At 38.4% G+C, this 15,532-nt stretch overlaps 1 protein-coding gene across 1 annotated transcript; it reads left to right on the plus strand.

The window, feature by feature from the left end:
• Nucleotides 1–11,655: 11,655 nt before the first annotated feature.
• On the plus strand, nt 11,656–13,953 carry DEFB129 (defensin beta 129). Its single transcript, XM_044262195.1, is given in 3 exon segments — nt 11,656–11,713; nt 13,441–13,888; nt 13,890–13,953. Coding segments are annotated over 3 exon segments (570 nt in total).
• Nucleotides 13,954–15,532: the final 1,579 nt, after the last annotated feature.

Here is a 15,532-nt window from a genome sequence, read left to right on the forward strand (position 1 = left end):
ACCAATAGAGTAAAAGGCAATCTATAGAATAGGAGTGAATATTTTTGAACCATGTATCTGATAGGAAATTAATATCCAAAATATTAAAGGAGCTCCTACAACTCAGTACCAAAAAAAAAAAATTAACCTGATTTTTAAAAGTGGGTAAAAGACCTTAATAGAAATTTCTCCAAAAATATACAAATGGCCAAGAAGTATAAGTAAAGGGTGCTTGACAACACCAATCATTAGAGAAACAAATGCAAATTAAAACCACAATGAGATTATCACCTTGTGCCTCTTAGGATGTCTATTATCAATAAAACAAAGTTAACAAGTGTTGGCAAGGATATGCAAAAATTTGGAACCTTTGTACATTGTTGTTGGGGATGTGAATTGAGTCACTATAGAAAACAGTATGGAGATTCCTCAAAAAATTAAAAATAGAACTACCATAACTATCTACCAATCCTATTCCTGGGTATATATCTAACGGAAGTGAAATCACTGTCTCAAAGAGATATCTGTATTCATATTCACTGCATATTATTCACAATAGCCAATGCATGGAATAATCTAAATGCCCATTGATGAATGAATGGCTAAGAAAATATGGTATTTATATATACTAGAATATAGTTCACTCTTAATATGAAAGGAAATCCTGCCATTTGTGACAACATGGGTGAATCTGGAGGACATTATGCTAAGTGAAATAAGCCAGACACAGAACAGATGCTACCTGATCCTACTGAAATAAGGAATCCACATTAATCAATCACAAAAACAGAGTGTAAAATGGTGGTCACCAGGGACTGGAGGGAAGATGAAATGGGAGAAATTTTGGTCAAAGTGTACAGAGTTTCAGTTATGCAAACATGAGTAAGTACTGTATAGCACAGTGAACATAGTTAACAATACTACAATGTACACTTAAAAATTTACTAAAACAGGGGCGCCTGAGTAGCGCAGTGGGTTAAGCCTCTGCCTTTGGCTCAGGTCATGATCTCAGGGTCCTGGATTGAGCCCTGCATGGGGCTTTCTGCTCAGCAGAGAGCCTGCCTTCCCCACACCCCCTACCTGCCTCTCTGTCTCTCCCTGTCAAATAAATAAATAAAATCTTTTTTTAAAAATTTACTAAGACAGTATTTATTATGTTTTTAGTGTTCTTATCACTAAATAAATTAAAAAATAGATTTTAGGGGCACCTGGATGGCTCAGTTGGAGGACTGTGTGACTCATGATCTCAGGATCTTGAGTTCATGCCCCATGGTGGGTGTAGAGATTACTTAAATAAATAAAACTTTTTAAAAAATAAATTAAAAGTAATTTAAATTAATTAAAAATGATAAAAAATAGATTTTAAATAATAAAATACTAAATGTTCAAATGTAAAAATATAGATTTTAAATGTAAGAAGATTTTTAAATAAATTTTAAATGACTTTTGGAGGTCATACATGGTTATGACACGATGTTGATTGTGGTGATGATTTCATAGGTGTATACCTACCTATCTCCAAACTCATCAAATTGCATACATTAAGTTTATACACATTTTGTATGCCAATAATATCCCAATAAAATGTTTTTTTTAAAAAGCCATTTTCACATCTTCCTTATCCATTCATCCGTTGAAGGGCATCTTCGTTCTTTCCATAGTTTGGCGACTGTGGCCATTGCTGCTATGAACATTGGGGTACAGATGGCCCTTCTTTTCACGACATCTGTGTCTTTGGGGTAAATACCCAGGAGTGCAATTGCAGGGTCATAGGGAAGCTCTATTTTTAATTTCTTGAGGAATCTCCACACTGTTCTCCAAAGAGGCTGCACCAACTTGCATTCCCACCAACAGTGTAAGAGGGTTCCCCTTTCTCCACATCTTCTCCAACACATGTTGTTTCCTGTTTTGTTAATTTTGGCCATTCTAACTGGTGTAAGGTGATATCTCAATGTGATTTTAATTTGAATCTCCCTGAGGGCTAATGATGATGAGCATTTTTTCATGTGTCTGATAGCCATTTGTATGTCTTGATTGGAGAATTGTCTGTTCATATCTTCTGCCCATTTTTTGATGTGTTTGCCTGTTTTGTGTGGGTTGAGTTTGAGGAGTTCATTATAGATCCTGGATATCAACCTTTTGTCTGTACTGTCGTTTGCAAATATCTTCTCCCATTCCGTGGGTTGCCTCTTTGTTTTTTTGACTGTTTCCTTTGCAGTGCAGAAGCTTTAGATTTTGATGAAGTCCCAGAAGTTTATTTTTGCTTTTGTTTCCTTTGCCTTTGGAGACATATCTTGAAAGAAGTTGCTGTGGCTGATATCAAAGAGATTACTGCCTATGTTCTCCTCTAAGATTCTGATGGATTCCTGTCTCACGTTGAGGTCTTTTATCCATTTTGAGTTGATCTTTGTGTACGGTGTAAGAGAATGGTCGAGTTTCATTCTTCTACATATAGCTGTCCAGTTTTCCCAGCACCCTTTATTGAAGAGACTGTCTTTTTTCCACTGTATATTTTTTCCTGTTTTGTCAAAGATTAATTGACCATAGAGTTGAGGGTCTATATCTGGGCTCTCTACTCTGTTCCACTGGTCTATGTGTCTGTTTTTATGCCAGTACCATGCTGTCTTGGTGATCACAGCTTTGTAATAAAGCTTGAAATCAGGTAAGGTGATGCCGCCAGCTTTATTTTTGTTTTTCAACATTTCCTTAGCGATTCGGGGTCTCTTCTGATTCCATACAAATTTTAGGATTATTTGCTCCAGCTCTTTGAAGAATGCCGGTGGAATTTTTATCAGAATGGCATTAAAAGTATAGATTGCTCTAGGCAGTATAGACATTTTAACAATATTTATTCTTCCGATCCAAGAGCATGGAATGGTCTTCCATCTATTTGTGTCTTCTTCAATTTCTTTCATGAGTGTTCTGTAGTTCCTCAAGTACAGATCCTTTACCTCTTTAGTTAGGTTTATTCCCAGGTATCTTACACCAAACTAGGGAAAGAACCAAGATGCCCTTCAACGGATGAATGGATAAGGAAGATGTGGTCCATATACACTATGGAGTATTATGCCTCCATCAGAAAGGATGAATACCCAACTTTTGTAGCAACATGGACGGGACTGGAAGAGATTATGCTGAGTGAAATAAGTCAAGCAGAGAGAGTCAATTATCATATGGTTTCACTTATTTGTGGAGCATAACAAATAGCATGGAGGACAAGGGGCGTTAGAGAGGAGTAGGGAATTTGGGTAAATTGGAAGGGGAGGTGAACCATGAGAGACTATGGACTCTGAAAAACAGTCTGAGGGGTTTGAAGTGGCGGGGGGGGGTGGGAGGTTGGGGTACCAGGTGGTGGGTATTATAGAGAGCACGGCTTGCATGGAGCACTGGGTGTGGTGAAAAAATAATGAATAATGTTTTTCTGAAAATAAATAAATTGAAAAAAAAAAGCCATTTTCAGATAAAGGAAAACCAGCATACCTGCTCTAAAAAAATGCTGAAGAAATTTCTTCCCAAAAAAGGTGGTGGGTGGGAGGGTGAAACAGGGGGAACTGGAACTTCAACAATGAAGGAAGAGTAACAGAAATGGTAAATATTCTGGTAAATATAATAGACTAGTCTTTACTCTCTTAAGAGCTTTAAGGTATGTATAGAGTAAAGATATGTATATGAGTAAAGACTAGTCTTTACTCTCTTAAGAGCTTTAAGATATGTATAGCAACAGAGAACAATGACTATAACATGTAACACATATGACAACCTAAAGAGGGTAGTATAATGGGACTTATATAGTGTAACATACATAAATGTAACATAAATATACATAAATGTAACACATATGACATAAATGTATTTATGTACATAAATGTAACACATATGACATTATACATAAATGTAACACATATGACAACCTAAAGAGGGTAGTATAATGGGACTTATATAGTGGTAAGAATACTACATTCCACTTGAAATGATAAAATATTAATTCTATGTAGATTATGAAAAGATAAGTTTATATATTATAATCCCTGGAGAAATCACCAAAAAACTATGGTCAAAAAAAACTAAAAAATTTAAAGAGATACTAGAAACGTGTTTAAATAATCCAAAAGAAGGCAGGAAAGGTGAAATAGATTTAAAAAACAGAGAACAAACAGAAAACAAATACTAAAACAGTAGGCCAAAATCCAAATTTACTGATAATCATAGTAAATGATTTAAAAACACAAATTTAAAAATATATGGATTTTTTCACTAGATAATTAGTGACCCCTAAAAGATCCAAGGCTTATTTTAGTATTTTTTAATTGTCATAAAGCAGACATGCTCCTTCCATAGTCACACTGAATCTACAGCTATATATAGAACAATTTCTGCAGGAGCCGGGGGACTAGCTGAATAACTCCTACACATTGGACAAATGGACCTACACACTGAAGTAGGTAGGAGAAGCTCAGACACAATCTCCCTATAAATGCCGCCCGCCCCCCAGCATGGTAGGCATCTATTTTAACACACATCCAGGGGACTACTGAAATACTCTCCAGAGACTGGAGCTGGTGAGTGCCATATTTGTGTTATCCCTCTGCTTCTCTTCAGTTCACCCATATCCCCCAGAAAAGAGCTTGTATAGCATCTGCCCCCCCCACCCAGTTTTTGCTGCTGCTGCCCAGCGGACACCTCTAGACTGCCTGCCTCTAGCTGCCAGCAGGACTTATACTTACAGATCCCACAGGACAAGAAGAGAGAAAGAGTTCTTAACCTACTAACAACACCAAGGCAGAGAAGACAGGCAACAGACTGAGGTGCCCAGTCTCCCTGTGAAAGGGGTCTATTAGCTTCAGAGCCGCAGCTTAGAAGCAAGTATCTAATTAAACACACATCTAAGAACCAACAGTAATCCTCTCCAGAGACCTCAGAGAAAGGCACTTATCTTTGCTCTCTCCCTCCGCTGCTATAGAATACCATTATTGCCAAGAGGGGAGTTTATACACATGAATTGTGCCTTGTTTTTACAACTGATGCCCCAGTTTTTGTGGCTGCCACCCAGGGGACAATTCTTGATTGCCTGGCTCTGATGACCAGCAGGGCTTGTATTCATGGGCCCCATGGGATTGCAACAAATGGAGAGACAGTTCTTGGCTAGCTACCAACCCCACAGAGCACAATGCAGAGACAGCAAACTGAAACACATGCCCAGTCTTTCTGTGAAAGAAGCTTCTTATCTTGGAGCTTCTGGTTTGGAAAACATCTAGAGGTTTACTGAGGGGCTCTTTGGGGATAGGCTGGTGGCCTCGATCTTTTTACTTTGCCTCTGCCTCATTCTGGGTCACAAGTATCTCCAAGGGAGAAGCTTGTGTACTCACGGTGCACCCAGATTTTTGCAGCTGCCACACAGGGAACATCTCCTATCACCTGACTCTGGCAGTCAGTGGGGCTTGTGCTCACAAGGCCTGCAGCACTGTTACAAAGGAAGAATTCTTAGCCTGTTACACCCTCTCTCCTAAAGGGCCCAGCATAGTGACAAAAGACTGAAATGCATCCCCAGTCTTTCTGTGAAAAAGGCCTATTAGCTTCCTTCACAGCCATAGCCTGGAGATAGGCTTCGAATTAAACACACTTCTAGGGGGCAACAGCAATCCTCACCGGAGACAGGAAGACCAGCAGGTACCATCTTCATATTCTCCCTCTGACCTGCCCCAGATTATCAGTGTCTCAAGGAGCTTGTGTATATACATCTGTGCCACAGATTTTATGTCTGCCACCCAGAGAACACATCTCTTGAGAGCCTGGCTCTGGTGGCTGGTGAGGCTTGTGTTCACAGGTTCAGTGAGATGGTAGCAAAAAAAAAAAAAAAAAAAGAAAGAAATAGCTTTCAAATGGCCAATCACCAGCCCAGTACAGAGGGAGCAGACAGGAATGCCCATCTCCCAGTCTTCTCCTAGAAAAAGTATACTCAGATATTTTAAAAGCTGCTGCTTGAGAATCAGGCTTCCAAACAGCCTGAACCTAAGTGCTAACTGAGATCCTTCCCTTTGGAACACTGACAAGTCTTGTCACACCTCAGCTATTGGTAGCCACTAAAAATAAAGTAACCTGCTTGGACAATCATGATGATTTGAGAGTCAAAGAAAGGGTAGGTTTGAACAATAAGGATCATCTCTTACACGAGGCAAATCCTTCAAGACTGGGAGAGGTGGATGTTTTATCTAATGCAAAGAAACCAACACACAGAGTCAAGGAAAATGAAGGAACAGAGAAATATGTTCCAAACAAAGGAATAGCATGAAACTTCAGGAAAAAGATCTTAGTGAAACACAGATAAGTGATTTACCAGATAATGAGTTCAAAATAATGGTCATAAAGTTGCTCACCAAGCTCAGAAGAAGACTAGATGAACAAAGTGAGAATTCCACCAAAGAAATAAAAAATATTAAAAATCACAGAGTAAAAGTCACAGAGTTGAAGAATATAATAACTGAAAAATACAATAGAGGGTCTGACAACAGACTAGATGCAGTGAAAGAAAGGATCAGTGACCACAAAGGACAGCAGAAACTCACCCAATCAGAACAGCAAAAAGAAAAAAGAATGAAAAATAAAGAAGAAAGCTTAAGGGACTTGTGAGATAATATCAGGCTGACCAACATTCACATTATAAGGGTGTCAGAGAAGATAAAGACAAAAGGACAGAAAATTTATTTGAAGAAATAATGAGTGAATATTTCCCTAACCCTGGGAAGGAAACAGACATCCAGATCCAGGCAGCCCAGGGAGTTCCAAAATATATGAACCCACAGAGACCCACACTAGGCACATTATAATTAAAGTTTCAAAATGTAAAGACAAGAAGAGACTCTTAAAAGCAGCAGAAGAAAATAACTTGTTATCCACAAGGACTCACCATAAGACAATGAGCAGATTTTTTTTAACAGAAACTACAAACCAGAGTAAAGAGGCACAACATTTGTAAGACACTGAAAGACAAACTGCCAGCTGAGACTACTCTACCTGGCAAAATTGTCCTTCAGATTTAATGGAAATATAGAGTTTTCTAGATAAGCAAAATCTAAAGGATTCATCACAAGTAGACCACCCTTACAAGAAATGCTAAAGGGACTTCTTTAAGCTGAAATGAAAGGGAACTAATTAGTAACAGGAAAACATGAAAGTATAAATTTTACTAGCTTAAATGGGTAGGAGAAGAATCCATGAAACAAGATGGGATAGGGAGGGAGACAAACCATAAGTGACTCTTAATCTCACAAAACAAACTGTGGGTTGCTGGGGGGAGGGGGTTGGGAGAAGGGGGGTAGGGTTATGGACATTGGGGAGGGTATGTGCTTTTGGGTAAATTGGAAGGGGAGATGAACCATGAGAGACTATGGACTCTGAAAAACAATCTGAGGGGTTTGAAGTGGCGGGGGGGTGGGAGGTTGGGGTACCAGGTGGTGGGTATTATAGAGGGCACAGCTTGCATGGAGCACTGGGTGTGGTGAAAAAATAATGAATACTGTTTTTCTGAAAATAAATAAATTGGAAAAAAAAAAAAGACATAAAGTGGCTGAATAGATGCAACAATTAGACCCAACTAAATGCTACCTACAATGGACTCAATTCAAATGTAAATAAACATACTGGTTGAAAATGAAGGGATGAAAAAGAATACTTCATACTAATGGAAACCAAAGGAAAACTGGAACAGCTACACTTAGACAAAATACACTCGAAGGCTAAAACTAGTAAGAGACAAAGAAAGTAACTATATAATGATGAAGGAGTGATCCAACAAGATGATATAACATTTCTAAATGTCTATGCATCCAACATAGCGGTACCTAATAGATAAAGCAAATGCTAACAGACTTCAAAGGAGAAACTGCAATACAATAATAGTAGGAGATTAATAAGTCACCTTCATCAGTGAATAGATAATCTATATTAAAGATCAATAAGGAAACATAAGGGTCAAACCAGACATTAGATCAGACAGATTTAATAGACATGTGCTGAACATTTCATCCAAAATCAACACACTATATATTCTTCTCAAACATATATAGAACATTCTTCAGGATAGATCATATGTTAGGCCACAAAATAAGTCTTAGTAAACTTAAGAAAACTGAAATTATATCAAACATCTTTTCTTTTTTTAAATATTTTATCTATTTATTTATTTTTATTTTAGAGAGAGAGTAGAGAATGTAAGCAGAGAGAGAGGGAAAGAGAAACAAGTAGACATTCAGCAGAATGCAGAGCCTGACAGAGGTCCAATCTTACACCCCAAGATCATGATCTGAGCTGAAATCAAGGGTCAGTCACTTAACGAACTCAGTCATCCCAGCTGAGACCCCCTCAAACATCTTTTCTGACTGTAATTGTATAGAAACTAGAAATTAATTACATGAAGAAAACTGGAAAATTCACAAGTAAATGTAGCTTAACCAACATGCTACTGAAAAACCAATGGGCCAAGTAAGAAATAAAAAGAGAAATAAAAAAATGCCTTGAGACAAATGAAAAGGAAAATACAACATACCAAAACATATGGAATGCAGCAAAGGCGTCCTAAGAGGAAAAATCATAATGATACAAGATTATCTTAAGAAACAAGAAAAGACAGGGCACATGGGTGGCTCAGTGGGTTAAGCCTCTGCCTTCAGCTCAAGTTATGATCTCAGGGTCCTGGGATCGAGCCCCGCATTGGGCTCTCTGCTCTGCAGGGAGCCTGCTTCCCGCCCCCCTCTCTGCCTGCCTCTCTGCCTACTTGTGGTCTCTCTCTCTCTCTGTCAAATAAATAAATGAAATCTTAAAAAAAAAAAAAAAAAGAAAAAAGAAAAGTCTCAAATAAACAACCTAAGTTTACAATTCAGGGAAACAGAAAAGAAAATAACAAAGATTAGAGTAATCAAGAATTAGAGATTAGAGAAATAAGAATTAAAATAAGAATTAATTAGAGAAATAAGAATTTTAAAATATAGAATAGATCAAAGAAATTAAGAGCTGTTTTTTTGAAAAGATAATTTGTTTATGGACAAATCTTCTCACCAAGAAAAAAAGAGATTTAAATAAAATCAGAAATGTTAGAGATATTATAACTAAAACCAAAGAAATTAGTCTGACACCAAAAGCAAAGGCAATAAAAGCAAAAATAAATAAATGGGACTACATTAAACTAAAAAGCTTCTGCACAGCAAAGGAAACCATCAACAAAAGGAAAAAGCAATCTACCAAATGGGAGAAAATACTTGAAAATCATATATCTGAAAGGATTTAATATCCAAAATATACAAAGAACTCATATAACTCAACAACAACAAATGTGATTAACAAATGGGTAAAGAATCTGAATATATATTTTCCTAAAGAAGACGTACAAAGGGCCAGGAATTTCATTAAAAGGTGCTCAATATCACTAATTATCAGGGAGATGCAAATCAAAATCACAATGAAATGTCACCGCACACCTGTTAGAATGGCTATTATCAAAAAGACAAGAAATAACAAGTGTTGGTGAGGATATGGAAAAAACAAGGCCCTTGTGTACTTTTGGTGGGAATGCTAATCGAGGCAACTGCTATGGAAAATGGCATGGAGATTCTTCAAAAAATTACAAACAGATCTATCACATGATCCAGAAATTCCACTTCTGGGTACTCTTCTGAAAAAGAACAAAAACATTAATTCAAAAACATAGAGATTATGCTGAGTGAAATAAGTCAAACAGAGTGAGTCAATTATCATATGGTTTTTGCTTATGTGTGGAGCATAAGAAATAACACAGAGGACATGGGGAGATGGAGAGGAGAAGGGAGTTGGGGTAAATTGGAGGGGGAGACGAACCACGAGAGACTGTGGACTCTGAAAAGCAATCTGAGGGTTTTGGAGGGGCCAGGGATGGGAGGTTGGGTGAGCCTGGTGGTGGGTATTATGGAGGGTATGTATTGCATGGAGCACTGGGTGTGGTGCATAAACAATGAATTCTGGAACACTGAAAATAAATGTAAAAAATAAATAAAAATTTTTTAAAAAATGCATGCATCCCCAAATTCATTACACCATTATTTACGATAGCAAGATATAAAGGCAACGGTTAGTGTCCATTGATGAATGAAGGACGAAGAAAATATAATATATATAACAGAATACTATTTGACCATTAGAAGGAAAACAGTGCCATTTGCAACAAAATGGATGGACACTGAGGATATGCTAAGTGAATTAAGTCAGACAGAGAAAGACAAAAACCACATGATCTCACTTATATGTAGCATCAAAATAAAAGATGAACTCACAGATACAGAGAACAGACTGGTGGTTGCCAAGGTACAGAGGAGGAGCGAGTGGGTAAAACAGGTAAAGATCGTCAAATGGTACAAATATCCAGTTACAAAAATCATTAAATCCAGTTACAAAATCATTAAGTCCATGCACTGCATGGTAACTATAGTTAATAATGCTGAATTTTATATTTGAAAGTTGCTAGAGAGTATTAAAAGTGTGGTGATGGGTGTTAACTAGACTTACAAACATAATCATTACACAATTTACACACATTACACAATTTACACATTTGTTGTACACTTGAAACAAATATGTGTCGGTTATATCTCAATAAAAAAAGAAGTTAAAGTTATGCCAGGAGCTGCCTCCAACAAACTCATTCAGTATGCATGCACTGAGCTCTAATGTTGATCCAGTGCCCCTACTAAACAGTGGAGACATTGTTTAGACAGAGACAATCTTCCAAAACTTGATGGTTATAGCAATTTCTATGCTTCTGACTCTCCCATGTTAAGTGCGTTGGGCATAATTAGCTGACAAATAGAAAAACAAATATATTATTCTTGCCATGCTCACTTTGCACTCCTGGGTATTTACCCCAAAGATACAGATGTAGTGAAAAGAAGGGCCATCTGTACCCCAATGTTTATAGCAGCAATGGCCACAGTCGCCAAACTGTGTAAAGAACCAAGATGCCCTTCAACGGACGAATGGATAAGGAAGATGTGGTCCATATACACTATGGAGTATTATGCCTCCATCAGAAAGGATGAATACCCAAACTTTTGTAGCAACATGGATGGGACTGGAAGAGATTATGCTGAGTGAAATAAGTCAAGCAGAGGAGAGAGTCAATTATCATATGGTTTCACTTATTTGTGGAGCATAACAAATAGCATGGAGGACCTGGGAAGTTAGAGAGGAGAAGGGAGTTGGGGGAAATTGGAAGGGGAGGTGAACCATGAGAGACTATGGACTCTGAAAAACAATCTGTGGGTTTTGAAGGGGCAGGGGGTGGAAGGTCGGGGTACCAGGTGGTGGGTATTATAGAGGGCACGGATTGCATGGAGCACTGGGTTTGGTGCAAAAATAATGAATACTGTTATGCTTCAAATAAAAAATAAAAAAAAAAAGAAGAAGGGATGCAAAGGGCTTACACTTTCTTTCACATCTTATATGTCTTATGTTTCCCCCAAGATCAAGAGCAGGGAATGTATTGCATAGAAGTGTTCAGGAAAGGCTGTTCTCAGACAGCATCAGTGAAAACACAACTGCTAGGAGCTTTGGCTGCACTTCACTGCTCATGGCCTAAGGCCATGAAGAGGCCAATAAAGGCTGGAGCTCAAGAACACCAACCCAGATCCAAGGCTTCCTCTCTGGCACCCAGCCATGAAGCTCCTTTTTCCTATCTTTGCCAGCCTCATGCTACAGTACCAGGTGAACACAGGTAATATGGAATCCTGCGTTTTTGAAGGGGTCGGTGTTAGGAAGCAGGGATGTGGCTGTCCATGACAATGGGAACCCAAGTAATGTTGAAAAGAGGAGATGCCCAAACTTATGCCTGAAGAGTTTACCTATTGCCTCAGTCATGCACCATCCCCCATGCATCCCATAAGCCCCAACCACCCTAGACTCTGCCTGATGGGGATACACAGGGAGTTACAGAGAAAGCAGGATGTTTTCTGTGTATTCAGAAACTATCCAACATATAAAGGCTGCTTTCCTGCCCTCTATATCATTATCATCTGGGACTCAGCCAAATCTATCTCATTTCTGCTCTATTTCTAGTTTAAATCATCTTTTGAAGCAAACGTTCATATTAGTTTATACCTTGGTATAACAAGGAGGAAATCCTTACCCTTGTACTAAAAAAAATCTCCTCTAAGGATCCAGTAAATAGGTCTATGTTCTCCCTCACAACTTTTTCAGATTTTTACAGAGTTTCATCCTTCTTCTCAGGGTTTGTCTTCTTGGAAACCCCCAAATCACTCATCAGGGCATCTAGGAATACATTTTGGCAAAAGCCTGAACCGGATGATTGGTCACTGTTTTTTTGGAAAGAAGAGAGAAGCAAATTCTGAGAATTTGTTTCAGAACAGAAGAATCACCCTGATACTTAGAATAACTGACAATGGGTCAGGGAAGGGAAAGTGAAAGAGTCAATATATTTCTAATGTTTTTATCTTGGGACCTTAAGAGAAGAGCAGTAACATAAGCAAGTATGGCTGTGTCATCTTGGGTAAAGTCTCTTAGCCACTTTGAGCCCCTAATTCCACATGGGTGTAGCAGGTTAATCAATGTAGCTGCTTGAAATATAAGAATTTTACTATTTTGTCTCTGGAGAGAAATGAAATTAAAATGTATCTGAATATTAGGTCCTATATAAGCTTCTTGCTATTCATGGGAAATCAGTTGTTAAGATTACAGAGTGAGGGAGAACTTTCTTGATTCAGAAAAAAAGGTGAGGCACTGGGATGAAAAAAATTCAGCAGATGAACATGAAGTACTAAAACTGAGCAGAGAATCTGGAGCTGTAGATAACCATGTGGGAGTTACCTTGATAGAGATGAGGCTAAGGCTGTGATGATGAATAAGGCCTCTGAGGAACAGAATGTCCAGAGAGACTACAAAAGATAGAACACCATGCCCCAGGAACCACAGGTCAAGCGGTTGTCAAGGAGAGTGAAGTCATGGACCACTAGGTTTGGCAAGAAGTCAGTACTGCTGAAAATCCTACTGATCCCTTTTGAAAGTCTTCCTTGGATTAGTTTTATGACAGGCTTTGTTCTTGTTGGTATTTTCTAGGATCATGAGGAGAGATAGTGATGCTCTGTAAGTTTCTAAGGGTCTAAGCTGGAGGTCTAAAATCTTATCCTGAAGAAAAAAAAGTGTTCCTTTTCTCCTTTCCTCTATGTGCTCTAGATTTTTAAGGTTACTCAATGAGGGGGACTAGAGAGATTTATTTTGGGTTTTAGGGGTGTACAGATCCACCCCTTTGGATTTTAGGGGTATACAGAGACTTTCTTGGCCTTCCAGGTGCTTCCATCAACATCCCTAAACACTGCACTTATCATTAATAAACATCCTCTTATTCTATGCCTCACCCTTCAGCAGTTTTAACATCATATGTAGTTAGTAACCTTAGCCCAATGGTTTTCTCTTTTCTTTGTGCAGAGTACTTTGGCTTGAGAAGATGTTTAATGGGTTTTGGAAGATGCAAAGACCACTGTGGTGTGGATGAAAGAGAGATACAGAAATGCAAGAAGAGAAAATGTTGTATTGGACCAAAAGTGGTTCAAATGATAAAAAACTACATGCAAAATGAAATGTCCCACACACTTGGGGAGAGCTACCAAGAACACCTACAAACTACCAAGAATTCTGATGCTGAGATACAAACAATAAACAAGATTTTACCTCTTCTCCCCCAAATCATGAGCATCGACCATTTTGCCAACATCAACACCCTCATCATCCCAAACACCACCAATGTAAACTCTGCCATCACCAGCCCTGTGTTCTCAGGAAAGATTTCATATGCTGCTATTTCTACCAAGAGAGACACCAAAGAAAGCAGAAACTTAACTGCTGACTTCCTACCACCAGCACCACCACCCTTAGACACTACCAACAACATGACTGGAGCTGGAGGAAGCAGATGAGCAGGGATGTGGGTCTTTCCCTTAAAACACCAAGTTCTTCTCTTCTTTGCTAGCTGTAAAATGAAACACAGATCTGTTTCCTCTGTCATCAGTCATTCAATAAATACTATTTAAGCACTTATAGTTTATATAATGTTATCATTCTTACAGAAACATCACAGAGGAGGTAGAACTGGAGAGGAATGGAACTTTAGTTTGCATGTCCAAGAAAAAGCAAGCACCAGGAATGGTGAGGGTAGCATTGAATTTGGCTCATTGATAGCTCAGATTAGGGCTCTGTAACAAGGGTTTATGGCTCTCATAAGATGTGCTTTCCTTGCAGTAACGGGGGGGGGGCAAGAGACATTATTTTTTTTCACAGATTTTGTAGAAAAGTCCCAAATACAAAAACAGAATGTGGGGGGCAAAGGGGGGGCAAGTCTACCTTCCCCACTAACCCAAGAGCTTAACCTAGTTCATGGAGCCACTTAAGGTAAAAATACAGGGGAAAAGTGGAAGGGAAGAGCAATAAAGGAGAAGCATACGATTTCTATCTCCAGTCCAAAGCACTTCCCAAGGCACAACACGCAATAGGCAAAGTGGTGCTTCCAAAAGATACATAATGCAGACCACAAATGCAAATCATATAGGTCATTTTGAATTTTCTAATAGCTACATTTAAAAAAGTAAAACTAGATGAAACGAATATTAATAATAAATTTTATTTGATGCAATATATCTAAAATATTATCATTTTAACATATAATCAATATAAAAAATATTTGAGGGGCACCTGGGTGGCTCAGTGGGTTAAGCCTCTGCCTTCTGCTCAGGTCATGATCTCAGGGTGCTGGGATCGAGCCCCGCATTGGGCTCTCTGCTCAGCGGGGAGCCTGTTTCCTCCTCTCTCTCTCTCTCTCTCTCTCTCTCTCTGCCTGCCTCTCTGCCTACTTGTGATCTCTGTGTCAAATAAATAAATAAAATCTTTAAAAAAAAAAAAAAAAAAAAAATATTTGAGTTTTTTGCATTCTGTTTTTGCACTAAGTCTTTGCAATCTCACATGTATATTATAGCACATTTCAATTCATACTGGCCACAGTTCAAGTGCTCAATAGTCCCATGTAGCTAGTGGCAACTATACTGGACAGCATCAAGTTAGAGACTTTCAAGCATCTACTGAACTGTTAGGTGAAGGAGATGATGCTAATCAAAAGCCAGCCATGTTTCTAAGGGCTGTGGTATAGAATGTATCCATATATAAGCATCTGTTAATCATTCACAAAACAGAGATGTAAACATGGCATTATATCCCAGAATCTACTTTCTTCTATCCCACATCACACTTCTTTTATTGTCCAAATTAAAACAGCACAGACCCCTATTCCACTTTTTGAGCATGTTCCTCTTTACTACCCAGTACCTCCCTCAATTTAGAGACTACCTTTCCTTAACCTACTGATTCTTTACTACACTGTCACTCTAACCAAGGCAAAGATTTTCCCACAATCTTTTTAAAATATGTTCCTGCAGACATTTCTCCAAAGAAGACACTCAAATGGCCAACAGACACATGAAAAATGCTCCACATCACTCAGCATCAGGGAAATACAAATCAAAACCACAGT

This window comes from Neovison vison, chromosome 8 (assembly GCF_020171115.1).
Source record: "Neovison vison isolate M4711 chromosome 8, ASM_NN_V1, whole genome shotgun sequence".
Classification (NCBI taxonomy): domain Eukaryota; kingdom Metazoa; phylum Chordata; class Mammalia; order Carnivora; family Mustelidae; genus Neogale; species Neogale vison.